This window comes from Pavona decussata, unplaced genomic scaffold, assembly GCF_977016875.1.
Source record: "Pavona decussata unplaced genomic scaffold, jaPavDecu1.1 SCAFFOLD_223, whole genome shotgun sequence".
NCBI lineage: Eukaryota > Metazoa > Cnidaria > Anthozoa > Scleractinia > Agariciidae > Pavona > Pavona decussata.
The window spans coordinates 2,435,655-2,461,984 of NW_028145628.1; the positions used below are offsets into that span (position 1 = coordinate 2,435,655).

At 37.1% G+C, this 26,330-nt stretch overlaps 2 protein-coding genes across 3 annotated transcripts; one reads left to right on the top strand and one right to left on the bottom strand.

The window, feature by feature from the left end:
• The first annotated feature begins 27 nt into the window (after positions 1–27).
• Positions 28–8,971, top strand: LOC146459132 (mesoderm-specific transcript protein-like). Its single transcript, XM_085089796.1, has 11 exons — positions 28–216; positions 481–563; positions 1,252–1,329; positions 1,759–1,889; positions 3,370–3,446; positions 3,889–3,929; positions 4,040–4,107; positions 4,424–4,525; positions 5,360–5,436; positions 6,113–6,173; positions 6,885–8,971. The coding sequence occupies exons 1-11, from the start codon at positions 60–62 to the stop codon at positions 7,012–7,014; spliced, it is 1,005 nt and encodes a 334-aa protein (XP_084945922.1). The 5' UTR covers positions 28–59; the 3' UTR covers positions 7,015–8,971.
• LOC146459133 (uncharacterized) lies at positions 7,990–23,292 on the bottom strand. 2 transcript variants are annotated; one of them, XM_085089795.1, is made up of 8 exons: positions 23,212–23,292; positions 16,801–17,371; positions 15,563–16,008; positions 14,584–14,843; positions 12,989–13,251; positions 12,528–12,669; positions 11,246–11,369; positions 7,990–10,319 (listed from the first exon to the last, which is right to left on the bottom strand). In XM_085089795.1, exons 2-8 carry the CDS (start codon positions 17,335–17,337, stop codon positions 10,214–10,216), a joined length of 1,878 nt encoding a protein of 625 aa, XP_084945921.1. In that variant the 5' UTR covers positions 17,338–17,371; positions 23,212–23,292; the 3' UTR covers positions 7,990–10,213. The 2 variants fall into 2 exon arrangements, with proteins under 2 accessions (XP_084945921.1, XP_084945920.1); XM_085089794.1 differs by lacking the exon at positions 23,212–23,292 and adding an exon at positions 19,538–19,678.
• Positions 23,293–26,330: the final 3,038 nt, after the last annotated feature.

Below are 26,330 nucleotides of genomic sequence, written 5' to 3' on the forward strand. Positions count from 1 at the left end.
ACCTAGGGAGGGGAGGGTGAGATTATTCTTCGGTAGAAGCTGCAACTGGGCAGTTTGCAATGGCGGTGTCCAATTTTCAGATCTTCTTTGCTGTTCTTGTTGTTGCAGTAGCTACTTTTATCAATTTACCCGCACCACGTTTCTCTCAGAAGCTCCAAGAATGGAGAAACATGGGACAATATTTTAATTACAGAGGTAACGCCATATTCTATCAAGGTAAGAGCTTATGAATATTTTTAAGCTCATGGCGGGAATTTGCATTTATCTGTGAGTAATTAAACTTTGAATTTGTAATCTAACTATAATAAATAAAAGATTGATTAGTTTCAGTTGCATTAACTTTGTTCACTGAATAGTTAAAGTAGAAAAAAGCAATAGAATTGACACCGAAAATAAAGACCTTTTTGATAGTCTTGCAGTATGAAAGAGCCTTTGATATTCAAGCTTATAGTTGATCTGCGGACATGCACTTCTTTTCAGATTTTAGAGGCTACAAGCAAGATGAGGAAAGTGTTGTCCTTTGCATTCACGGATTTCCCACAAGTAACTATGACTGGTCAAAGGTGTGCATGCAGCAGTTTGATTAATTCAGGCCCTTCTTGTATTGTCTATGTTTGTGGGGTGGGGAGGGCAGGGGTGGAGGGAAAGGGCTTGGAGAAAGGGAGGGGGGAGCGGAAGAAAAAAGAAATTTAAGGCACTTTTAGGATGGGGAAATGAAGGAAAATATCAGTTCGGACATTAAAATACAATTGAACCTCCTGTAGACAACTGCCCAAAATGCCAACATTTAGTGGTCACTTATGGGAGGTGGTTGTTTATGAGAGTCAAACCAGAGGGGGGCTCTTCCAGCAACAGGTCTAACACATCTACTTATTCAAAGAGAATTTTTTGCATACAGTTTCCTAGTTACAATATGAGCAGTGCTAAGTTGTCACTAAAGGTTCCTCGTGAACTCTGAGTAGCGTAGTACATACAGCGAACATGGAGATCACACCATGTGTCAAGTGGTCGGTAACAAGAGGTTAAAAACAATGAAAAATTATAATGCTGTCAGCTCAAAAAGTGGTTGCGGCTGCTTATGAGAGGTGTTCATTTACGAGAGGTTATTATAGGTCTTTGACTGGAAAAAGTTTGTTGTTTTGGATAGGTGGTCGCTTACGGGAGTTGGTCACCTATGAGGTGGTCACATAGTCATTGAATAACAAATGTCAGTGGTGTTGCCAAGATATTTATAATTTTTATTTATTCCAGGTATGGGAACCATTGAAAAAAAATTTTGGACGAGTGATTGCTGCAGATATGCTGGGCCATGGCTTTAGTGATAAACCAGTGAGTAGGATATTAATAATTATATTGGTCTCTTAAAGGCCAAAATAAAGTAATTGAACTGGTATAAAATTAACTTATAGTCTGGTTTTCATCAGAGACGCAAGAACAAGCATGAGCATAAATGAATGCAACGCAAACACAAGTGCTCTAGTGAAAACCAAGGTTATCAGAAACTATAAACATGTACTTGCACATTCCATTATTTGTAACTTTTTGTTCATATTTTGATAGTAGTATGTAAATTTGTATTACAAACAAGCTGTTGTATCAATTTCCTTTGTAACATTTACAATATGGTGCTTGGAAAAAAAGTAATAAAATTAGCACTGGGCACTTGCAGGCTAATAGACCACCAGTAACATGATTGCTAAACTTAGTATTATTGCGCTCCCATGCAAATTGTTTGTTTTTTATATGTTCTTTATCAAGCATGAAACAGATTACACAGTAATGGAGCAAGCCACTCTGCAAGAAGAATTTCTGCGTTATCTTGGGATTCATAAGGTTCATATTTTAGCACATGATCTGGGTGATACAGTTGCTCTTGAAATGTTGGCAAGGTAATTTCGAACGTCTGTATGTGATTTAATATTTGAATGGTTGGAGTCAATTCAATTCTGAAAAAATTCCAGTTCTCTAAATTAGTAAGTGTACATGTTGTGGGTCAATTTTATCCTTGGTTCAATTTTTATTTTTCTTTGTTTTTTACTCATTATCATACATTACCATATACAAAAACAAAGAAAAAAAAAATTGGACCAAGGATAAAATTGAACCACAACATAGATCCCCTCTCAACCTTGTTGTTTATGCTAAACGAAAGGGACACAGGTCATTCGTTTTAAGGCGGTAAATTTTTTGGAGTCTGCTGAGAGTCTTGTTTAAGTTTTTCTTCTCATGATTGCTTTTTTCATTTTTTTTTGTACGTCCAGTGCTTCAGTGCTTTACATTTTTTGTTTACTAAAGTGGCCAGTGAAAGCGCAAACCTGCGAACCAAAACTGATTTTTTACCAGTTTATGGCTAGTTGGTTACTGTTAGTCTTAAGCCCTGAAATTTGTGAAAGCATCAACATTTCCCCTTTTGTGGTAATTGCCACCAGTGTACACATGTATGCCTGGAAACAGTCCATGAGGGATGATGTTTCAAATCCTGGAGTCCAAGTGTCATAAGTGGGAATTTTTCTTGGGTGATTGGGTTTTCATCTCACTCTACAAAAACATTTTTAAATTCTAGTTTGATCTCAAACAGTGGATTAGAGGAGCCTCTCATTAAATTTCCAGTACAGTTCTGAATGTGAGCGCGTTAATTTATGTAATAACCTCTTTGCAAGCCCTGGGGCCATTGAGTAACTTTTGCAGCTAGTTTCTATGGTTTGAAGGGTTATTCTTCTAAACAACTTAAGGGAAGGATTTCTTTTTTGTTTAATGAATTTAACCTGCAAAATAACTTGTGAACATTTGTTTTTTTTGGTTCTCCTTTTTGGAAAACTCAGATTTTCTTTTTCTGAGTATGCCTGTGTCACTGACTGGAAAATACATCGATATAAATAACAGTACATGATTGTTATCAATGATAATAGTATTATTATCAATAGCAAATTATCAATCAATCAATCTGTTGATTGATTTTCAATACCGATCAATCAATACCCATCTATCTCATTTTAAATAGAATGAGGCATTTTTCTATCATGGTGGCATGGTTTCTAATCAAAATTTGTAGTTTTGTAGATTTTTAATAGTTTTAAATTTCTATCATTTTGATGTTTTAATTAAAAGGGATTTGCTGAAGCAAAGACATGCAAAAATTACAAACTGATTTTTTCTCTTGATAATAGGGACAAGATGACTCCGAAACGTCGAGCCTTAAATCTCTCTGTAATTTTTTATTTTGATGTTTGTGATCTTTTTAGTATTTCTAGAATTTTTAACATTGTAATTAGGGCTTCCGTTGATAACAGTAATTTTGTTTTTATAATTACTGATTCAGAAGGAATTACCCTGTTTTAATTAAAAGTATCTTCTTTTATCTATATGCAGATATGAGGAGAGAAAAAGTAACATACAAGACCCATCAAACTATGTTAAAATAGAGTCACTATGCTTAACTAATGGAGGTACGTTACAGAAGGCTATAGACCCAATGCAAAAATGGCAGACATTCTTTTGTTTGCATTCAAATTAGCCTTACTAACGTCGTTCTTGAGTTCAAAAATCAAAAGAATATTTCACCTTAAACGAGGCCAGTGAGGCTAATTTGAATACAGACAAAAGAATATTAAAACGTCAGCCATTTTTGCATAGGGTCTATACTAGATAATAATGAAGTCAACCAGGTTAGACAATATTGTCCTCTACTGTTTGAAGAAGTCAGATTTTCTTCTTCGAGTATACCTGTGTCACTGACTAAAAATACATCTATCAATATTGTCCTTGTCTGAATTGATTAGATGTAATGTTATTTTGTATTTTTAATTTCAAAACTGTGCTAAGATTACAAAACACCAGAAAGAATTGATCATGAGACATAAGCTAAATCCGTTTCCTTTGTTACCACAGGAATTTTTCCAGAAACCAATTTTCCTAAGGCCATTCAAAAGGTAAGAATGATGTTTTGTTATAAGTGCATGTCATTATGTTATTTAATTTGTTCCAAACTTACAGCTTTTCAAAATCCTGCAACTTAATTGTTTGTCTATTGTTTTTGCAGTTGGTAGCAAATTCATGGCTTGGACCATTGATAGTGAGACTATTAAGCTATCCTGTGTTTGCACGAAGGTAGAAGACATGTCAAGTTATTCTGTCAATTTATTGTACCCATTGTTCACACTATACTTTAAATAGCAATGGATGGGGGACATCCCCTAGCTCTTCAGGTTGGGGTGTGGACAGGAGAGACCTTCTTGTTCTTGAGGTTAATTAGTCATGACATCATCTGGTCCTTTTAGTTGGGTTATGAACAGAAGACATTCTGTGGTCCTTTAGCTTGGGCTGTGAGGGCTGTGGACATGGGGTGATTACCAAATCTGAAAGGAAAAAAGAGGAAAAAATTAAAATTTGTGACTAATTTGAAATATCTTGCCTTGTATCCCAGTCTTGCATCAGTGTTTGGTCCTCGCACAAGACCTACCCGGGAAGAGCTTCAAGACTTTTGGACAATTTCAAGACATAAAGATGGCTACCTTGTTACACCAAGGTTTGTAAGATAATAATTATAAGTAGGGATGGGACAGCTGGGGGGAATACTCACCACCCTCCAAATGTGGAACAGAGAGAAGTGGGAGAGAACTTACGAAATTGGAGGGTTGAGTGTATAACTGTCTATGTCAAGTTTTGCTAACTCAACATATTATTGGTCTCTTTTTTCTCAAAAACGTTAGAAGCCTAAACCTGCAAAAAAAAAAAACAAAAAAAAAAATTGACATAGATGGTTATGCACTCAGCTATATATATTCAGTTGTGTTCTAATGTGACGCGGTTTGATTTCCAGAGCTAGTGCTGGCCATAATGTGAGTTGTCCAAACTGAGTTTGTTGTTGGTTGATGTCTTTCATTTACTCATCAGCCGATAGACTGCAAAACAGTCGTATTTTTTGCATTGGTTTGTCGTAGGAGTACACGTGGTGTTCGATCGAAAGGTTTGGACCAAGTGTGAAAATGGAGAGTGGGACTGGGGAGAGACGCCCTGCGGGCGTGTGAGGCTCGTGCTCGCGCTTCGCGCGCATAAATCCACGCTTACGGTGCTTCGCGCCTTTGTAAGAGAAAAAAACGACTGTTTTGCAGTCTAATCAGCTGAGGGTACTCCAATTTTCCTTCCTCCTCAAAAAACAAACTTTCTGTATTCATTTTTGGCCAGAAAACAGTGGTTGAAGAGCCACTTGGTAAATAGGTCACCCTGTATTTTTATATATTTTTATTTAACTGATATGCTTAGAAACAGTGGAATATGAGATTTTTTTTCACCGAGTGTTCATCATAATGAAATTTCTTTAGAGAATGTCACAGAGCAGCCATTGTACAATTTTTTGTAGTGTTTTGCAGTACATGAACCAACGTTATGAAAACAGAGGAAGATGGGTCAATATTATGCAGACTACTTCAGTACCAGGTAAAAAGCAACAGCACCAATGAAGTCTTGTTGTTTGTGTACTAATTAAGATCTTTACCTAGCTAAGAAATCCTTTTTACAATAACTGTTGAAATTCCCAGGTGCTGATTGGCTCATAGCTATGAAGCGTATGCAACCAATCCCAAGGGATTTCAATGACAATGGTGTGGTGACCATATGGTTTACCATAACAAACCCAGCTAATGAGAACTCTTTTGTTGATGGTACACCAACATGGTGGCGATGATGTCACGTGCATACGCTCCATTGTCTATAGGAGTACAGACAATAAAAATGATGTCAGTTGTAATGCATATGCTTTCTCAACAGAAAATAAAACCACTTCTACTCATACAAATGATGCCAGAAAATGTTCAAAACTTGGTGGTGAAACTACATGTATTCGCCTCTAGCTTGTGGTTCCTCTTGAGTTTTGAACATTTTGTGATGTCATTTTATGGTCTTTTTAACGGTTATTCCACAGGCACTCATTGGATATAAAATGATAGATGGCCAACAAGATTTTGCTGTAATTTCACTTTTCAAGAACAATCAGAAGGCAATTTGATGTTTTTTTCTTCTTGTGTACTGGTTGTTGCCAAAAAAAAAAACCTTAGCACCATCCCCTCCCCCATTCACTGCAAACTAAACCCATTTTGTTTTTTGTCCATTTTAGTGCATTTTATTTATGGTCCTGCAGACCCCATCAACCCTCCACAAACACTTACCAAATACAGGTAAACTAGATGTGTTTTAGGGTGCGTTCAATTGACCCTATTCCAGAATAGGAATACAGACAATGGTGACAAGAAATCCCTCATAAAAGGTTCAAGGAGTTACTGGAGTATGAGACGGCTCTTAAATTATCATGTGTCAGTGATAGTTTGCAGAATTGGCCGCCAAAATTACTTTAAAAAAAGAAATTTAACAGCTATTCCATTTCTTCTCATTCTGGAATACGGTCAATCAAATGCAACCTTAATGTATTTATGCCCTTGTTTTACTACCTTTAGTCTGGCATGGCCCCAGACCTTGTCAGAGTTGGGGTGGGGAGGGGTGGGGAGCTAAGTTTCTAAAGAAACTGTGGTGCTACCTCGGTAGGGAGTAGAAACGAATGTTTGGTTTTATCAACAGAGTTGATAGCTAAAGGTAAATTGAAGGGGTGCCTGGAAAAAAGCCCTAAGTAACGTCTGATAAAATGGTAGATTCTCCTTCCAAATTGCCTTGTATTCACTCATGAAACAAAAGGAGAATTTGACCTTACATCAAAAGTCACTTAGGGCCTTGTTCCACACACCCCTTCAATTGGTCACTGTAAAGAGATTCGAGTGCTGACATTTCAAGCGTTAGCCCTTCCTCAGAGCATGCCAAAAAGCTAAGAAGCTGGGATCAATTCCTGATTGACATAGGTTGTAATCACCTTATTGTTTTTCAAATCCCTTCAATAGAGAACTAGTTGTGAAAGGAACCTACTCATCTCTTGAAGAACAGATTGGTCACTACCCACACTGGGAGGATCCTGATGGATTTATGACAGCATATCAACACTTCCTTAGCAAAGTCATTCAGGAAAAGTAATAATTTAATTAAGCAAATGATAATATTAAGTCTACAGTGTTTTCATGGCGGCCATATTGGAGCAGTGAAACTTAGACTGATTTTCCTAAGGGAAATAAATTTAATTCTTATGCAAATATTTTTATTGTTCTGTACCTCCAACATGGCCACCGTGAAAACACTCTATTGAGAAATTTCCTGTTAAGAAAGTACATGCCAGGACTCGGTCATGTCTCTCTTTTTTGGAGCATTTTAAATTCTGCAGTCTAAGTTACTGTAGACCTGTACCTTTCAAAAGTTCTATTTTCACTGGACCCTTATAAGCTGCAGCTGTATTGATTTTTTTAGGGCTGGGAACATTGTTCCGTTGTTTGTTCTTTCGTCCTCTCGGCAAAACATGTACGACATTGCAAATGGTGCTGGTTGCCCCCAAGTTCTCTTAAAAATATATTTAAGAGGAAGTATCACAAAAATTTGATGTCATTTCAAAACCCAAAAATGTTTGTCTGACAACAGAAACAAAAAATAATTGTCTAGTTTTGTCATAAATTATCACCCCAGTGCAACAAAACTGTCGATTAGTGCCCCTGGCCAGAGACAGAGTAGGCCAGAATAGATTGAAACTTGAAAAATGTTAGGCTGATGTTTTTCAAGCTTTCATATTTTTGTTTCCAAAATGTGCTTGAACAGAGTATGACTTGTTCCTGCCAAGAATTGACAATAAATAAATAAATTGACCCTTTGAAGATCAGGACAAAGGGTCCCTCTTAGGAGGTGGTACGATTCTAAATGCAGTGTTTGACAAGTGTGTCTAAGCCTTCATGAAGGTGCTCATAATTTGTTGGTTCTAGCCTATCTTGTGAGAAGAGTATTTGAATGAAAGCACACACAAAAAATATTGTTTACCCAGGTAGAAGGTAGTCGTTTACAGGAGTGAACTGTTTCATTTCCAAGAAAAGGACAGGAACACAAAGGTACTGTAAAACACACAGGAGATGAGTTCAGAATGGAGTTTATTCCTGACCAGGAAAAGACAATGCCTGGTTGTAACAATGGTAGAAAATAACTTTGCTATATTCCACTTGTAAACTTCTAATTATAACAATTAACTGCATATAACTTTCAACAAATTACAGTAGACTTCTGCTAACTTGAACATATGAAGAAAGCAAAAAGGTTCAGTAAGAGAATCAACAAGTAAAGAATTTGTATGAGTTTAGAATGACCCATCAGAAAAGATGCATCTCTAATTCCAGTCTGGAATAGGCTAGCCAGCGAACAGAGTCTCAAGTGGGGTATGGGACTAAGAGAAAAACAGGTGAGTGGTGTGAACCAAGCTTGGTTTGGGGGCAAGAAAGAAAGGCAGGGAGCTCCCGCCCTTTTATTCTCACTTCCAGACCGAGCTCTTTGCCCTATACCCTCCTTGAGAGGCTAGAATAGGCAGTCCAAATGCTTAAAACATGCTGGAATTTCGGATGCGACGGACATCATTCAGGGACCCCTATTTCATTTTAATCCCACAGTTGAAAGCTTTAAAAATGCTGCTGTCTCACTCTTGTACTGATCTTGGATAAACTGAGTTCAAGGTAGCAGAAATCTGCTGCAGTTCCTGAGCACAAAACCTCCTGTTAACAGTACAGTCTATTTTGCTGGTGTTTCAGTATTCAGATCAACTGAACAGAAACTTATTTTTATGAAGCCTAGTTTTCACTTTTGCTCTATGGCTACTTAAAAGAATACAAGAATTTGTTCCTAGATTGTGGTATAAAATATTCTTGTAGAAAAAATTCTCCAGCTCTCTGTACAGTTATCAAACAGCCAGGAGACTTGATAGCTTCATTGAAAGGTTAAAGTTGAAGGTCGTTGAAGTAAATAAAAATTAATATAATCTAGACAGAGAAAATACTTAGAAAAAGTGGGGATGTCATGGAAACCTGCATTTGATAAATCTCTGAGAATAAAAGGTACATGGCATGAATGTTGGTTTGAAATGTTCTAGTTCAGAGGTCTTTAAGGCTTGAGAATGAAGGAAACATTCTTAAGGAAAATGAAGAAAACATTTAAAGGTATACAAGTCAAAACACTTAATAATTCTCTGCGTATGGTAATATTGTTAATGTTGCAGCTACAATAACAATGCTTTACTATGACCTATAGCTGCTATCCTAGCAAAAATTCAAGTGTAAGTTGTACATGCCACAATGGTGGACATAATTAAAAAACAATAATTATATTAAATTTGAAAACAAAGTGAAATTGTTGTGTTTTACTTTTCACAATGACTTCTTTCTATTTTTTTTTCTGTGTGCAGAAATCAATATTATCAATTCTTTTAAAATCAACTCTACATTTTATCTTAATCATGATTTTGAACAAGCTAAATAATTTGACAACAACGTTTACGCAGTCATTATAAAATTTTACACTCTCTGGTGTTGAATGCTGCCCAATTGGATCAAAAGCCAAACACACTTCACCATGAAACTGTAACTCGCCTAACTATTTACACAGCTGTTGATTAGAAGTAAACCAAAACTTTTACTTTTGGATCCTTAATGGCAATATTTTGAGAAGTATATGCTCTTCAAAAATGTTGCAAAAAAGAAGAGAAACTCTAATACAAACATATTAGAAACTATCATCATTGATGTACGTATAATCTATATGGAAAGATTAACCTACATTGCAACACAAGTATCCCTTTTGAACATTGTCATTTGTCTTAACCCTTTAAGCCCTAACTTTGATCAGCATCAAATTTCTTCTTGTATTACCAATGCTTATTCAACCTGTGAGGTCATGAGAATTAAGGATATGATCACTCAAGGTGAATTTTTCTTGATATACCAATAACGTCTCCCCAGTACTTTTATAAGAAAGGTATGGGGACAAGATAGGAGAATTTGTTCTCTGATATTAGGGGTGAAAGCGTTTAAGCAATATAAGTCCATTTTATTCATTCAGATACCATGATGATATATTTGGTTATCGCATACATGTCTGTTGTCATTAACTGTTAAATATGTATTCAGTACTTATCGATTTTATAGATGTCACAATCTTACTGGTTTCTTCCAGCAAATGCTTGTGTTTTGTTTATTGCATACAACACATTCAATTTGCTTATGGATACTAAACACTCACTGTGAGATGAACATGTTTTTAACCTGAACATGAAATAAGCATACAATACACCTTTGATACAAATTTGTATTGGATTCTAAGCCACCGTCAGTGTGGTATGAATATCTTTCTTGAGTCTAATAAGATATGCGACCGCTTCAGGAGTTGTCAACTTGTAACCGAAGAGTGATGTTGTTGTTCCACTGCAAAGAATGAAACAAAACAACTTTTTAGCACAGCACTTACAAACATTTTGCTAATCGAACTGTAAAAGTTGCTTTCAGAGAATTCAAGTCAAATGAATTTTAGAGAATGCAAAAATTTAGGGGTAAACCAATCTGCACAAAAAGCACTGACAAAGTCCTAGTTGACAAAAAGCTTTACAAACACAGCTTCTGATAGTATCCTAAATCAATAGCTATAAAGTGTAACTTTTGATGCTGTGCGAGGCCTAGGGGTGTATGCCAGAAAGTTTTGTACGGGAGGCTTCCCCCAAGATCCAATCCAAGGCTAATACCCTTTTATTTACAGTTTTTGACAGGAAAGGTAACCCCTTTCAAATACCTACAGTAGAACTCTGTTTTTTGACTAGCATCTTATTAGCTAAGTCAGATGCTCCTGCATAAATAAATAATATAAATTAAAGAAACACCCTATCTTTCTTTGGTGGGTCTGTTCAGGATATTTTGAAAGGCCCTTTTAAAATTTAATACCTAGATGACAGTTTTGCCTACCCTTGTCTATACCTCCAGTCATATAGTCCCCCCCCCCCCCCTTCCTGGGGTTGAAAATGTTCTTTCTTATCTTTGTTTTCTTGACAATAGGCCATTTCCGAGTTGCTGTGACCCTCACTCCGAAAGCGAGGCTAAGTGCAAAACTTTCATGTGAAAATTAGTTTTGTTTGCATATGAATGAAAACTAATTTTCGTAACAAAAACTTTGCACTTAGCCTCGCTTTCATAATGAGGTTCAAAGCAACTCGGAAATGGTCTATTTTTATTTAAGTACATTGTAAGGGAAGTAAGGTGAAATTAATGTTGATCACTTGTGATATTAAGTTGATATTCTCACTACGTCTCTGCTTAACAATCTTGATTTATTGTAAGGAGAAATTCGATGTTGATCTTACCAGTTGATATATTCATGTGCTGGGGACCACTGCCAGTCGGAGCTTGGTCCACATTCTGAGAATGACTTTACATTCAGACTTCTAACAAGACTGGTTTTGCGCATCTGCCTCAAAACAGCAACATCTGTGAGTGGAAAAAATTGTCAGCCATTTTCTTACACCTTTATGTGGCTAATGATGATTCTCGTTGAAGACCCAGGGGCCCGTTTCTCAAAAGTCTCGGTACTTTCCGGGCCCGATAAGTGTCTTGGGTGATAAATGTTTCTTAAAAGAAGTCAATTTTTTTTAGCTTTGAATACTCAATTTTAAAATCTTACAATTCTGTGAAAACATTGGCCAAGTACCATGTCTGTAATCACTGTGTAATCAGCAAAAAAACATTTAAAAAAATTAATATACTTTTCGGCCACAGTAGGTTATTGGGACTTTCGAGAAATGGGCCCCAGGAGACCCTAGACAGGCCACACCTCAAAAACTGCAAAGTTAAGTTGTCACAAAAATTCTGGAAAATAAGGTATCCTTTTGAAGTGACCGTTCAACATGAAAGCGATTTTACTGGTCCTCTTTAATTTACCAATGCTGTACATTAAAGCAAACATTAAAGCAAATACACATTAAATTTAAAGCAAATAGTCGAGAAACCTTGTGTGAACCAACAAATTTCAACACAGACTACGTTTGTACACCAACAACTCAGCCTCCTTTCCCCCTTATCACGTTTGGTCTGCCAGCAGAAAAAAATAAATAAAAAGGCTGGGTAATTGTCTGACCTTCAAGGCAACATTGACTGAGGGGGGACTGAAGTTCATTACTGTTCTGTGAGTGTTTTCTACAGAGGAGAGGGAAATCAATGCACACAATTCACAATTTTCTTGACTTGTTTTGCCGAAGATTGTAGTTTTCCAGTCTTTGGATAAAAATATTTGAGTGTAATGATTCAAGAGAAAGCCATTAACTGTTTAGTACTTTGTGGTAATTTTGTTCTTTAACCCTTTAACCCTTAATATCAAAGAGCAAATTCTCCTATCTTGTCCCCATATTTTTCTTATAATAGTATGGGAGAGAAATTATTACGCCAAGAAAATTCACCTTGGGTGATCACATCCTTAATTCTCATGACCTCAGGGATTGAATATGCATGGATATTACAAGGAGAAATTTGATGCTGATCACTGCCAGAGCCTTACAGGTTAATCTTCTTTGGTATTTTCAATTCTGTGATTCTCTCTAGTCATCTCCAACACTCCTCTCAGAAGTGACAGGATTAAAGCAGTGGTCTTACCAGGTTTACGGTCGCATTCAGCATAAATCCTTGCACATCTTTGTGCAGCTGTGGACTTTTGTTCCTCCTCTAATCCTTCAATCACAGCTATTCTGTCAGCAACTTCAGCAGCCGAACACGCAATGATATTGTCACCATGAACCTAAAAATAAATAAATCAAATAAATAAATGGAATATGCCACTACAATTTTTATCTTCCACTGGCTGTACAGTACTTTCTGTTACCAGAGTTCCCTGGTATCAATGCTTCCTAAAAATGTCAGCTCCCTGGCATTTTTAGCTTAACATTTCAAAATCTTTTCAACTAAATGTATGAATAACTTTTAAATGGGGTAATAAAGCCTTGTTGTTGCCACATGGGAGATTCTAGGCTCAATTAACCACAGCTTGCCAACATTAACTATGATTTTATTCTAAAATATCACACAAAGCAGGCGTATATTAATACTGCTGGTCTTACCACAACTGCATTTTCCACAAACTCATCCATGAGTAGATGTCCTCCAAGCTTCAAGCCATCAAATGGTGGGAAAAAACCTTTTTTCGCCAGCTCCCCCATCAGTTCAGCAAATCTTGAATCCCAGCCGCGCCCCTTTGCTAAAATCACCCTGGCAACATCCTTGGCATTGCGAAGACGGCACTTTTTTGTTTGTGTGTCTAGAATGGCCACACCTTTGTAGATGAAGTCTTGTGCATAGTTGCAGCGCATGGCATCTTTTTGACCTGTTGATGAGAGCAGATTATTGTAAATCCATGTTTGAGTAGTAGATAAATGCAAAAATCATCCCTCTTTGTTTGTCAGTTTAGAACGCATTTTGTATATACCTCTCATCAAACAGGGTAGGGTAAAACAAACATCAATTTTTGGGCTTGCAATCCAAAAATTTGCTCCAAAACAGTTCTAATTTGGTGAACAGACTGGACACCAAATTTTTTAAAATGGGAAATTCTGGTATTAAAAGGACCTAGCCTGGTCATTCTTGCCTTCAATTGTCAATCAACCATCAGAAAACAACAACATTCGTCTTTTTCTACAACCATTACTGATAAAATTGGCTTAGTTTTCGGAATAAACCCTGTTAACCGAATAAGAAACTGAGGTCTTATATTACTGTGGTGTACATGCATTATGAAATTTCGAGGCATATTATATTTTCAGAGGACGCTTGAGTCACCAACTTTGACTGAATGACGTCTAAATTTGCATTTTTCACCAACAAAGGTGTGAAAGGAAGGAGGGGCTTGCCCTTTTATAGTGGAACTCCTTGTTTAACATCTTATTTCCTTCCCCTATACCTCATTATTGTGCAATCTTCCTTTTTCTCCTTTTCTTGCCTGATCACAAAAATTCTGATTCACTTTCAGTTTCTTTTCTCCTTTCCTCTAAATTTTTGCTTCCCCCTGCCCCTCCCTGTTCCCTTCAATGATAACACATATTACCCTACAGTGTATACAGCTATTTCAATTAACGTTTTTGGATCAAAGTATAAAGCTACAAGACAAGATCAAGATGGAAACGTTCATCAAAATCAGTTATGCCTTGTCTGTCCAGTGAAGATAAACGATGACGAGCCATTTGGATGAAAGAAATGTTAGGATATCAAATGGATGAGGTGGCAGCCTCTTTGGAGTTGTCTTTAAGCTTTAAGCTTTGATCCGACAACGTTAATTGAAATAGCTGTATCGAGACTTGTTTAATCTGCGATCCAGTACTTATTTGTTAAGTGCTGGAACTGATATTTTCACCCTACCTAAAATATGTACTACCACCTACATGTACATATATGGTCTTAATTCTTTTTGTTTTTTGGTAGCCAAATCCTGGAATGCACTTCCTAATCACTACCGCACTACAGTGTACCACTGATTTCAACTCCTTCCATCAGCTAATTTTGTCTTATAATAATATTGCATGAATCTAACACTACCAATTTATTGTATTTTAAATTTAATATTTATTTTGTGTCACCAGGTAGCTCAACATTAGTAGCTCGAAAAAATTAGCAGTCATGCTACTCTGTAAATTCAAGAATATATAAAGTGCAGGTACTGTACCGTTTAGAATGGCAGGCCACTCATCCTTCTTAGCTTCTAGTTCCTCCATCAGCTTTGTTCGCCTCTCATTTCTTAAGAACAGTTCCTGGGCTGACCGATGTTCCATGTCGTAAATCCCTGTCTCCATGGATAGATGTCCATTCCGAGTGTAGTGAACAATATCGTGGTGAAAATTGTCCACTATTGTCTCCATCAGCTTTGTGGCATTCTCTTCTAACACGTGGGTGCACTTTGTTGCCGATGGAAACCTGGACAGGGATCTGTGGATGGTAACAATTACATGATTACTTGAGACCTTAATTTATAACTTCTTTTACCAGCTTTACTGGGGAAGTGAAGCACTACCTAAGAACAACATAAACATAGAATTACATTTGCAGTGAACAGCAGAAATGACCACCTAACAAAATTGTAATGAGTAATTTTTTATTAGCATCAAAGGCCAGAATAATTATTATTTTGCACTATTCTTGTCCGTGTACCAATTTTTTCAAGAAATGAATCTCACATTTGCCTTTTACTGTAAACATGATTCTATATCTCTCTAATATACAATCTTACAAGGGAAAAGAAACATGATATAAACCTAGTATTTATATAAACAAGAAGATCAAGAATGATGTATTATTCTAGAATGTGACACAGGCATACTCGGAAAAAAGAAATCCGAGTGCTCCTATCAGGAGTGGAATCTAAGACCTTCGGATTTCTAGTTTGATAGGAGCACTCGGATTTCTTTTTTCCGAGTATGCCTGTGTCACTTTCTAGAATAATACATCATTCTCATTCATTCACCAGGCTGGAAACATACCATCACATTTATTTCAAGAAGATCAAGGTAAAAAAGAGCTTGGTGCAGAAAGGTGCAGAAATTGAAAGAACTGGCAACTTCATCAATTTTAAAATTTGTTGGAAAACAATTCCCTCTGTAAGGGCGGAGGGGGAAGGATGGATAATTTCTGGTACTCAAAACACTCACCTATAATCATAGCGTGCTCTACACCCTTTGCACCTTGACGACCGCGCCTCGATCTCTGCCATTAACAACTTGTTTCTAGTTTCCTGCCTGTTCTTCCACCCAATCAACCACTTGGCAGCATCTTCTGCAGATTGCTGTGGTGCATACTGGTAGCTTGCCGGTGTGCTAACAAAAGGCATACAACGTGCATCAACAGTCTCTATATCACTGTACGAGCTATTCAAGCTCTCCAATGCTCTTAACACTTCTCTCTCCCGTTGCACCAGTGCACATTGCTTCTCCGCTTCTCTGATGTTCTTCAGTCGTTGTTTGTGGTTAAGTCTGTCTTTCAGAGCTTCTCTGCTGCCGTATTTCTTTCTTGCAATAGTAATTAGATCTGATACTAAGAAATCATAAGAGTCATTGTCTATGGTCCTAAGATCTCTCTCTGTCAAGCTGAATTGTTCCTGCAAAAAAAAGAAAAAAAGAAATTTTGTGAATGGTTGGAGAGGTTAGAGTAAGAGATTATAAAAAATCACTTTATTTAACTGTCTATGTATTTACCACACTCTCCAGATCCAATAGGCATTTGGAAAATTATGTTGTTTTTTGGTGAGAGGAGAAAGCTGGAGTACCCAGAGAAAAACCTCTTGGAGCAAGTATGAGAACCCAAGCCATATTGGTGGGGGTGAGTGTTCTCACCACTGCGCCATCCCTGTAACATGTTTCTTATTCCATAACCGTCATTCAACCACTACAGGAGAACTGGTCTAAGAGCTAAAATAGTTAATCTGGGGCAACTTCTATTTTTAAATGCAAAAAGGTACTTGAGTTAGTCTTGCTGTAAAACTATTCAATTATAGCTAATTAAGGCTTAACCTGCAATCCTGGATAAAACAAAACAAAACAATACACCCCTCCCTTCCCCCCCCCCCCCCAAAAAAAAAGAAATACAGAAATAAATGGTGAATTTGCTAAAATCGAAGGTGCCTAGATCAGAGCCATGCCAATTTTTTCAATCATTGAAATAAGGGGGGGGGGGGGGGGGGGAGAAGTGGTCTTAATCTTACATTTAAATTGTCCAAGATTGTACTCCTTAAGTGTTGTCCTTCATGTAAAAAACAGGTCTGAGTCTAGCCTCAAGGGCGTCTGCATAGGAGGCTAGTCTGAGACAGTATAATTATAGTTTCAGGCCAGCTTTCTATGCTGTCTGCTCTTTAATTTTACACTAACCAGACATGCTTTACGTCTTGACCCACCTTTGCATGGCATTTTCTCCTGTAAAAGTATGGGTGACAAACATCACAGAGGGTCACGTCAAAATGAAGATCAAAACGATGAGAGCAGTTCTGATAACAAACCACACATCTCCATTTGGAGTACAGCCAGTTCCGCCTTGCCATAATTTCCCAGCGCTTGTCACCGGCACAAAGTTCAACTGCTTTGTCATAAGAAAATACAGATTCCTCATTAATTGGATTTGCCACACATAAGACAGTGGGTTTGTCTACAAGGCCAATCCTTGTACACAGTGGTTTCCACATGCACTTAGCATAAGAGTTCAGAATGCGGCAAGTGGCTCCTAATGAAGACAACGCAGGAGCATCCAAGTAGGAGAAGAGTAGGTTTAACATTTCTGGAGGAAGAGCGCCGATGTATGGACCAATGCTTTCAATGCCACTTGCTTTACGTTCTCTGAGATACAGTCTTGTTCTGTAACGTGGACTGCTACATGTACTAACAAAACTTCCATTGCAACATTCTTCAGCCCTTCTTCTCTTTGTCCCCGGAGGCATGTTTCTGTTCCAAGATGGTTGCTATTCTGGTCGGCTGAAAAATATTGAAAAAAAAAAAAATAAATAAAAAAATGAAGGCCTGGGGAAATGTCTTACGATCTTAAAGGTCAAAGCACTTGACGAGCTATCATCGGTGTTCTGTAATGTTGACATTGATGTACAATAATCATTATTGTCACTTCCGAGTTACTTCAGTAACTCAACTCAACAAGTTTTAACTGTAAATCCCTAAATAGCTTCCCAGAACCTGAAGCGATACTGTACTTCATGTTTCTGCACTTTAAAAATTCAAAATGTGATTCAAGTAAGTCTTAATCCTTTAGTAAAACAAAATAATAAATCATAAAAGTTGTTTTTGAGCATTTTTGTAAGGATAACACAGTTTTCATTAAAGATGATAAATCAGACCCTCTGGGCAAAAAGGGGTCACTTGAGACCCCAGAAAAATCCGCGACTAATTGGCTAAAAGCAGACGTATAGTCGCATTCCATAAATACCAAACTAAGCGTTACATTGACCGCTGAATTTAGAAAACATCAGTTACTTTTTCACTATCCAGACTTTGTGGCTATATGGAGTGACACAAATGACAGATTATAATTGAATGGTTTACTTCGATTTCCAAACACGAATAGGTATTTTCCGAACCATAGCCTTCAGGCCTCTAGGAAACTGTATATAATGGATAAGAAGACTTGCACCATTACCGCAATTTGTCCGCGTGATCCCGAATTATTAAACTCCTGCAAGATGTTTACCGCAATTCTAAAAGAGCGATTCCTTATTCATATGATAATGTGGTAAACTCCTACAGGTTTGGCCAATTTAGAAGCGATATTTTAAAATTCATGGTTTATTTTATTGTTCGAACTCTGCAGAAGAAAATTTGTTTTGATCCTTACTGATATGCAATACTCACGGAATCTTAATCAGTGCTTCACGATACACTTACAACCTGTATTACCTTTTATTTTGTTTCAATTTTTCACCTTGTCAACAATTTTTTCTCTTTTAACTTGAGTAAAATGTTCATATTAAAGAATCAAAGTCACACAGTTTACCAAAGAAAAGCCGCCTGCACAACAGTCAACACAACATATTTTTTCCCATCAAGTATCTAAGCCCATAATTTCGTCTCGTTTTACGATCTACAAATAGATACTTTTTAACATATAATTCAGGCTTTGGTCAATCAATCAGAGGTAGTAGCTGCGTTTATTCATAGCGAAGCTTTCGTAGCCACTTTTTACCGAACTTTCAATGCCTTGTATTTTACATGTAAGATTAAAAATTGATAGCAAATTGCTGTGACATGTGGCATTTCAGAATTATGCATGAAGGAAGGCTTCGAACTTTTGCTCCGGTTTGCCGGGAATACTTCGCCACATTTTTCGCCAAACGTTTACAAGGAAATTTCTGAATCATCAGTTATCTAACTCTACTCACGAAATAGATAAACAGCATCAAATGTCCCGTAATTCTTACATCGATTCACTTTTTCGCACCTCAACGCCTCGCAGATTCGCTTACAATAACAATGAACGCTCGACGAAGTTCTGTAGCCAAAGACGAATCCCGTCTAGCCTTTCTAAAAGCATTTCCTCTCCACTTTCAACTGTAGAAATCTCTAAAACTATTACTGCACTGATATTTCACCCAGAAGGATCCAAAAATCCAGTAAAGCAATGCTTTATGTGCCAGCTTTGTTGTTCAAGTTGTGAATATGCATTAGCTCGCCCACAAAGCAGTTAAACCATATCGGAGAATTATTTGAATTTTTCTTCGATTATCAAGTAAAATGTGTTTTCAGTCGATGAACTTAAAGCTTGATTAATAAGTGTGTAAAGACAAACAAGAGTACGATCTGATAGCTGCGTTTTGGGAACAAGAAATTCGTATCAACTGCAAAAGATGGGCTACAATACGTAGCGCTTTAGTTGAAAACATATCGCTATATTTACGATATTCAATGCGGTATTTTCACGCGATCAAATACCGAGTAAAAATAGGTAATTTCACGATACAAATACTGAAATCTTTCCCAATAAAGATGACCTTTTAAAAGAAATACACCCAGATAGAATGCAGATGCCCCTGGCTCTATCTATGTACACGGCTTGTGTTACAGTGGTATCGAACTTAACCAACTAAAATCTTCCAAAACTTACTCAGCGCTCGATTAACAATTTCACACACTTACCAGTTTGTTAAAGATACTTCAGAGGACGTAAAGCACGCGAAAGTTCCGTCGTAAGAACAAAATAACTCGGCGGAAAAGCGCTCGGAGATTGTTACACTCTCTTCGAAGGAAAATTTGGCTGTCACTAAAATCTGACTTTCATCAACCGCGAATATTTAAATACCCCTTACGTCTCATGTGTCCTATTAACAAACAGCCAATCACAGCACAGGAAATTTACATCTCGACCAATGAGAAAGTGAGAAATATATTCGAACCAGAGGTGCTAACATGTACTCTCACGTGCATGGGACAAAAGCAATCTCCCGGTAAGTTTCACGGACAAAAGAATATATGATCTCGCACAATAACCTTGATTGTATTAACATTAGCATAACCTATTACAGCATGGAAATCAATTCAAATTGAGTGAAATAAATTCAAGCCATTGTTGTTTATATTAACCTTACACTGCAATGTTCACGCTATACATATGAATAAGCGCATTGTTTCCTCTGCTTGTTTTACTGTACGCCCGGCCAATCGTTTGCGGTTTCTTGCTCAACCCACAAAAATGAACATGCCTTAGTAACGATTAACTAGCTGAATATTTAGTTTCCAAATTAGCATTTGTTTGTGAAATGATGTTTGACGATTTTCTTCGCTCATTTGTTTAATAAGCTCAACAATATGATGACTTTTGCTGGCTTGATCAGCATTTTCTTCGTTGCCTAACAGTAGATACACATGATCTGCACGCAACTAACTGTAGTTTGTTTGGTAAGGAGATATTAAAACATTTTTTTTGTTAAATAGCCCAGGGCGTTTGGCTAATGTTATAATATATTACATGACAAAATTCAGGCGTAAATTTGACTTCCTTTATCATTCTTTTGTTGAATAGGTTTTCTGTCATTTATAAAAAAAGTGCTATCTCACTGAAAGATTGTTGAGCTATATTACTGCGTTTAGAAGGTTTCATCTTGTATCAGTAACCACACTTAGCCTATTTTGGTGCGGGTTCTTTTGTTTTGCAATGATCGCGTCTCAATCTCGGTTTGCTATCTAAATATTATTTAACAATCAAAAATATGTTTGGTGTTTTACAAAAGGCCATAGCGGTAACCAAGCATTAAGCATATGGTAACGCGCTTCCCTATCTAACTTTGCCCATGGAGTCCAATTGTGAGATCATTCAAGTGAAGTAAAGATGTAACTGACTATTGCAGTATGTTGAACTATTTTCTGATAACAAATAAAGTTCCTAAAATTTCTTCCGATTTGAAATGTTGGTGCTTTTTTTTTTGGAGGGGGGGGGGGGGGAGGGAGGGAGGGAGTTAAAGGGGAAATATACCTGATCTTTACTTTGAGAAAGGCAATGGAACTTGGCTTTATTTTATTTTATTTTATTTTTGTTAGCCACGACAAATTCAAAGAAAGACTGGAAATGCCACAATTTGATGTGATTCTTCGTGTAACAGCCGACTAGGGAAATCCAACTAGAATTAACACGGAAGCTGTTTAATTTTATTGTCTGTGGTTTTCAGTTTCATAAGTGTACAGAAAGCGAAAAAATATTCAGTGTCACGTTTAACTACGACAGCGGAAATGAGCTTATGTAGAGAAAATAATTTATTTGTTAAACAAAGTGGGCGGGGCGTCGGCTTATAACATTTCAGCTCACGATTTGAAAAAACTATTGCAATCCTTCCCCGTGTATTTTCATCCACAGACTCAAAAGGTAGAACCACTTTGCACAACAGCGCCACAGGAAAATACTGTTCAACATAATAACTTTCATTTGAGTGATTTCCACGGAATAAGGATTGTATCCACAGACGCAATAGCGAGAAGCACCCTGTTTATGATATACAGAACCAAGGGAAAGTAATCGTCGCAACAGTTAACTTTTGTACTGCCCAGTAGCTTTCATTTGAAAGGACACACTTAGGGGTTTCATTCACAGAGTCAAAAATAAGAACCAGCATAATAAACAGCACCACAGGAAAGTACTGCTTAGAAACTTTCATTTGAATGGACACACTTTAGGATTTCACACCCACAAACCTAAAAGTAAGAACCACCTTGTACAGCATGGCAAACAGCACCATAGTAAAGTACCGCTCAGTAGCTTTCATCTGAATGGTCACACTTTTAGGATTTCACGCTCCCAAACTCAAAAGTTAGAACCACCTTGTACAGCATAATAAACAGCACCACCGGAAAGTACTTCTCAGTAGCTTTTATTTTGATGATCACACTTTTCATCCACAGACTCAAACTTAGAACCACCTTGTACAGCATAACAAACATTATTAAAAACTGAATCATTGTATAATGCAATTCGAGGGATTTGATTGGCTTAGCGGCCATGGTATATGAGCCATTATACCATGGCCAAGAAATGGCGACCATTAAAATTGTCCTCTGGTTGTTCTTGCAAAGCGAAATCGGTAAGATCTAGCAATTTTTCTTGATTGTTTTTAACAAAACAATTATTCCACTTGCGCTTGTTGGATATGAGATGATTATAGCCCAATCGGCACTACGCGCCTCGTTTCCTATCTATCATGTCATATCCAACGCGCGCTCGTGGAATAATTGTTAAATATCACAGGAAATTACACTCTTCAGGATTTCGTCCACATGCATCTTACACAGCCTAACAAACAACACCATCAATTACTACTGAGACATGTACACCCAACTGGTTCATTTAGGTGAATATCTGTTGGTAACTGAAGGCTTATTGTAATCTTTTCAGAAATTCGGATCAGGCGTGCTTTTCTAAAACTCCCGAAAATATTTCGGACCCGAAAAACTATTTTACACACAGGAAATTCATTACCAACAATTCCATTTTTGATAGTTTTGAAAGGAAAAACATTTTAAGTTTTAAGAGATTAAGAAACCGCATTGAATTAGTTTGTACAACAAATAATCGGCAATCTTTTGGAAAGAGATAACAAAAATACCTTTCAAGACTGAAAGCATGCTCTTCGGGAGCTTTAAGTAACGAACGCCAAAAAAAAAAGTTTATTTGTAAAGAAAATCTAATGTTTACTTTGGCAGATTGTCAGCTCAAAGCAATTGGGAATTTTAAGGAGTGTCTGTTCTGTTTGTTTAAAATATTTAAAACTACTGAATTCCTTTCGTTTTCCAAGGGGAAAACGTGTCGTACTACAAGTGCGTGGTGTTTGAAGACTTGTATGCAGATTTCTTTTACTTAATATTCTGGTTATGGTACTGTAAACATGCTTCATACGATTGCCTCACATTTCCTTATATTGCAAATTTACCCAACTTTTGCACGTCATTTCGGTATCCTTCAGGACCCAGTTTTTCAAAGGCGGCAGATAACTTATCCAGTAAATAAATCACTTTCCACCGGGATATTAAAAATACATTCAACGGATCGGAGTACATTTTCATGATACGCTGAGTGGATAGCGACTTTTCCATTGAACAACCGGGAACACGAGGTTAACATAAGTTCTTATATAAGTTTTAGCCGTATTCTTGAACAAACAGTTTACCAACCAAGTAGCTTAAAGTTTGGCCATTTTTTGCTCCAACAATAAAGCTTATAATAACAGGAATTGAGCTGTTGCACTCTGTAAATCTCGCACTTTAAACTCAAAGGTTTATTCCTCCGAGTCGTATGGAGACAGAACTGAAAACTGGGTAAAACTTACCTCCACGTGGCGACGTGGTCCCAAATTAAGATCTTTAGTTTCAAAGTAACACTTCTTCTCATTATAAGCTCAATGGACGATAAAGATGATGTAATTACTCTAAAATGCAGTTAATTATCATCTAATTTATTCAGGTCAGGTTTTCGTTTTGTATGTTGTACTTTGATGAAATCATCCGAGAATTTTTGGCTAGCTTCCTGTTTCAATTTACTGCGGGGAAATTTTGTTTGGAAAACTAACATTACAAGTAATGACGTAATTTCCGTATAAGCGTGGAATGATATATTGCTGCCGTTTCAGCTAGAGTTTACCATTTTTGAAATGCTCAGAATTTCATGGAAATGATGCCGAAAAATTTTAAGGTCGGTTTTAAATAGTTCCACTCTTCTTAGATGATAAAATGTAAATAGAATGACAATTTGATCAAAAACAAATATCATTTTCCTCGAAAGCGCTTTTTCTTGCAACGTGCCTTGCTTATTGGGTTACGACACAAGTTGCACGGATCGTTGCCTCGCCCTGAAACGAACACGTCTCGCAATTTTGTTGTTGTTGCTGTAATCGTTGCGAGAACTAGAAGTCGGTTCTAACTTCGTGTAACGGTTCATTTCAGGGCATGTTACACTAGGCAACGATCAGTGCAACTTGTGTCACAACGGTGCGACGAATTTGCGAGACAAGTTGAAGAAAATTTGTTCAGTCGGTAACAGCGCCTAAGTAAAAGTAAGCGGGTGATGGCTAACAGTTTAATATAATATTTCTTCCATTTGAGTTGAATCATGCACACTTCTCCAACCTCTTAAACTATAATGCTTAACTTGTTCTTTACGTACTTACAGCAGCTTAAAGTGATTTACTGTGAGGCTGTTCGACGTGATTGCTGAACCGTGCAACATTGCTCACAAATCTTGAGGCGCGGTTTGACATTAGAACTGGCAGGGCCAAGATACTAACACAAGTTAGACTGATGTCGAAATCTTCTGTGTTTATTTTGCCTGTAGATCCTCTTTGAGTGGTAAAACGAAGCATTTCTTCCGCTCTTTGGCTTTGGTTTTCCGAACCTTGTTGGTCTTGTGCGAGAAATCAAGTCTTTTACGGCACCGGCGTCGAAAAATGGCGCGCATTCTACTTTGAGGCCTTCCTGATTGGCTATATAAGTATTGTTACAAATACATTGTCCGCAACCAATCAGACGATATAATAAGAAATAAAATAAAATTAATGGATATTTCAGTGGCTTCATCAGAGTGGCTCCGTTGGCTTTCATCCACTGTTTCCAAGTCGAATTAGAGTTTGGGAATGTTGTTTTTTTGTTGAGGGAGGCAAACCGGAGTACCCGGAGAAAAACCCTCGAAGTAGGGACGAGAACCAAGAACTATAAACTCAACCCACATATGGCGTAAACACCGGGAATCGAACGCGGGCCATTTGGTGGCTATTCCCAAATTTAGTATTTACGCAGAAGATTGTTCTCTCTGTTTATTGACAGTTTCATTGAATTTATTTCCTCGTTTGGATTGCGTCGATACAATTCGCCGCAAAATTTGCAAATGAGGTTTTCCATTTGTCCAGCATACAGACCGCAAATTGAAATTGACTTCTAAGACTTTTCACATTGGCTTTGTGACAAATACAAAAGTTATCAAAACACGAGTGGAAATTTAGTAGTCAGACACTGAACAAACATAGTGAAACCACAAGCCGTAGGAAAGAAGTTTTACACGTTTCAAAATCTCTGCTAGTGCAATTCTGAAGATGTGTATCCCGTGACACCTGATAAGCGCGCGACCCGAATAAACTATCGCGTGATCGAGAAATCGGAAAATGAACAACTACCTTTTTTAGTGTGCATGAACGCAGTCTTGATTAATATTCTTTGAAAATGAAGTGCTGTTATTACTTGGATTTCGCTATTCACTATACTAGTTAACTCAGGTTAGTAGCGTAGCCAAGCAGACTCGCTACAAAAACACCAAAATTTTGAAGTACAATCATGGAGCACAAAATTACTAAACGATATTTTTTAGGATTTGCTAATAAAAATTATTTCATACTAAACCATGAAGAACATTTTTATTTTATTGTCCCTGCTATCCGTTTCGGGCTGGAATACCGGTTTCCAGATATAGCTGACCCAGTTTTCCTTTTTGGTCCTTATTAGGACGTAACTAGTCATCTCTATATGTTTAAAGCATGACTAAGGCCATATCAGGGAAAAATCTAAAAACATCTATAAACTCTTGAAATAAGAAAACTTTTGAATGCAGAGGTCCACACAACGCAGGAATTAAACTTGCTAGTAATTTTGCCGGATCTCTCTTGTGAAAGACCTCGTGTCAGGCGTCACTTGAAAGTGAAAATACAAAACTGAATGCAAGGCTGGCACTACGGCAAAGGGCAGATTTATTTGTGGCCACTTTTAAATCTGCCCTTTGCCGTAGTGCCTGCCTTGCATTCAGTCTTGTATTTTCTTGAATTAAGATTAGTATCTGACTTCAACAAGTTTAAGAGACTTACGAGGCAATTTTTTTTCAAGCGCCAGTGAACTCAGTTTCTTTGACCTGTTGTATGATCTATCTAATTAAGTACTGTTGTAGTGTGATCTGTTGTATTGGATTTTACTCCAGAGTCTATTTATTATTTAATCAGGACTCTGTTTAAACTAGCTTCTTATTAGCTAAATCAGATGTTCCTGTATAAATAACTTAATAAAAATAAATAGAAGACATGTTTCGGATACTTCAGTAACCATCGTCAAGTCAAAGATATTTACAAACTTTTGACTATATATAAAGCAGATAACAAGGAAAAGGTAAATATAAATTGAAGAAATATAAGCTAATTGTGAATAACGTGCTGCGGATAGCCATACAAATCTGCGAAATTATTATATAATACTAAAAGAATACAACGAATTAGTATAAATCTACTAGCGTTCTATTACGAATACCGTTCTCTGATTGGCTACGCTACCCGCTATCTATTCTGTGATAGATAGTGAGTAGCAGTTGTCAACAAGATTCAGCCCGCTTCTTCGCGTTTTCGAAGTGTCTGTGAGGAGGATTTGGATAATTTACTTGTTAAGTTTTGAACGACTACCGTGTAGCAAGAAAATTTTA

Coding starts and splice junctions, on each gene's coding strand:
- LOC146459132 (XM_085089796.1), top strand. CDS start 60: ATGGCGGTGTCCAATTTTCAGATCTTCTTTGCTGTTCTTGTTGTTGCA. Junction 564..1,251: donor GTAACTATGACTGGTCAAAG/GTGTGCATGCAG, acceptor TATTTATTCCAG/GTATGGGAACCATTGAAAAA. Junction 3,447..3,888: donor ACTATGCTTAACTAATGGAG/GTACGTTACAGA, acceptor TTGTTACCACAG/GAATTTTTCCAGAAACCAAT.
- LOC146459133 (XM_085089795.1), bottom strand. CDS start 17,337: ATGCCTCCGGGGACAAAGAGAAGAAGGGCTGAAGAATGTTGCAATGGA. Junction 13,252..14,583: donor GTGGCCTGCCATTCTAAACG/GTACAGTACCTG, acceptor TCTCATCAACAG/GTCAAAAAGATGCCATGCGC. Junction 11,370..12,527: donor TGAATGCGACCGTAAACCTG/GTAAGACCACTG, acceptor TTCCACTCACAG/ATGTTGCTGTTTTGAGGCAG.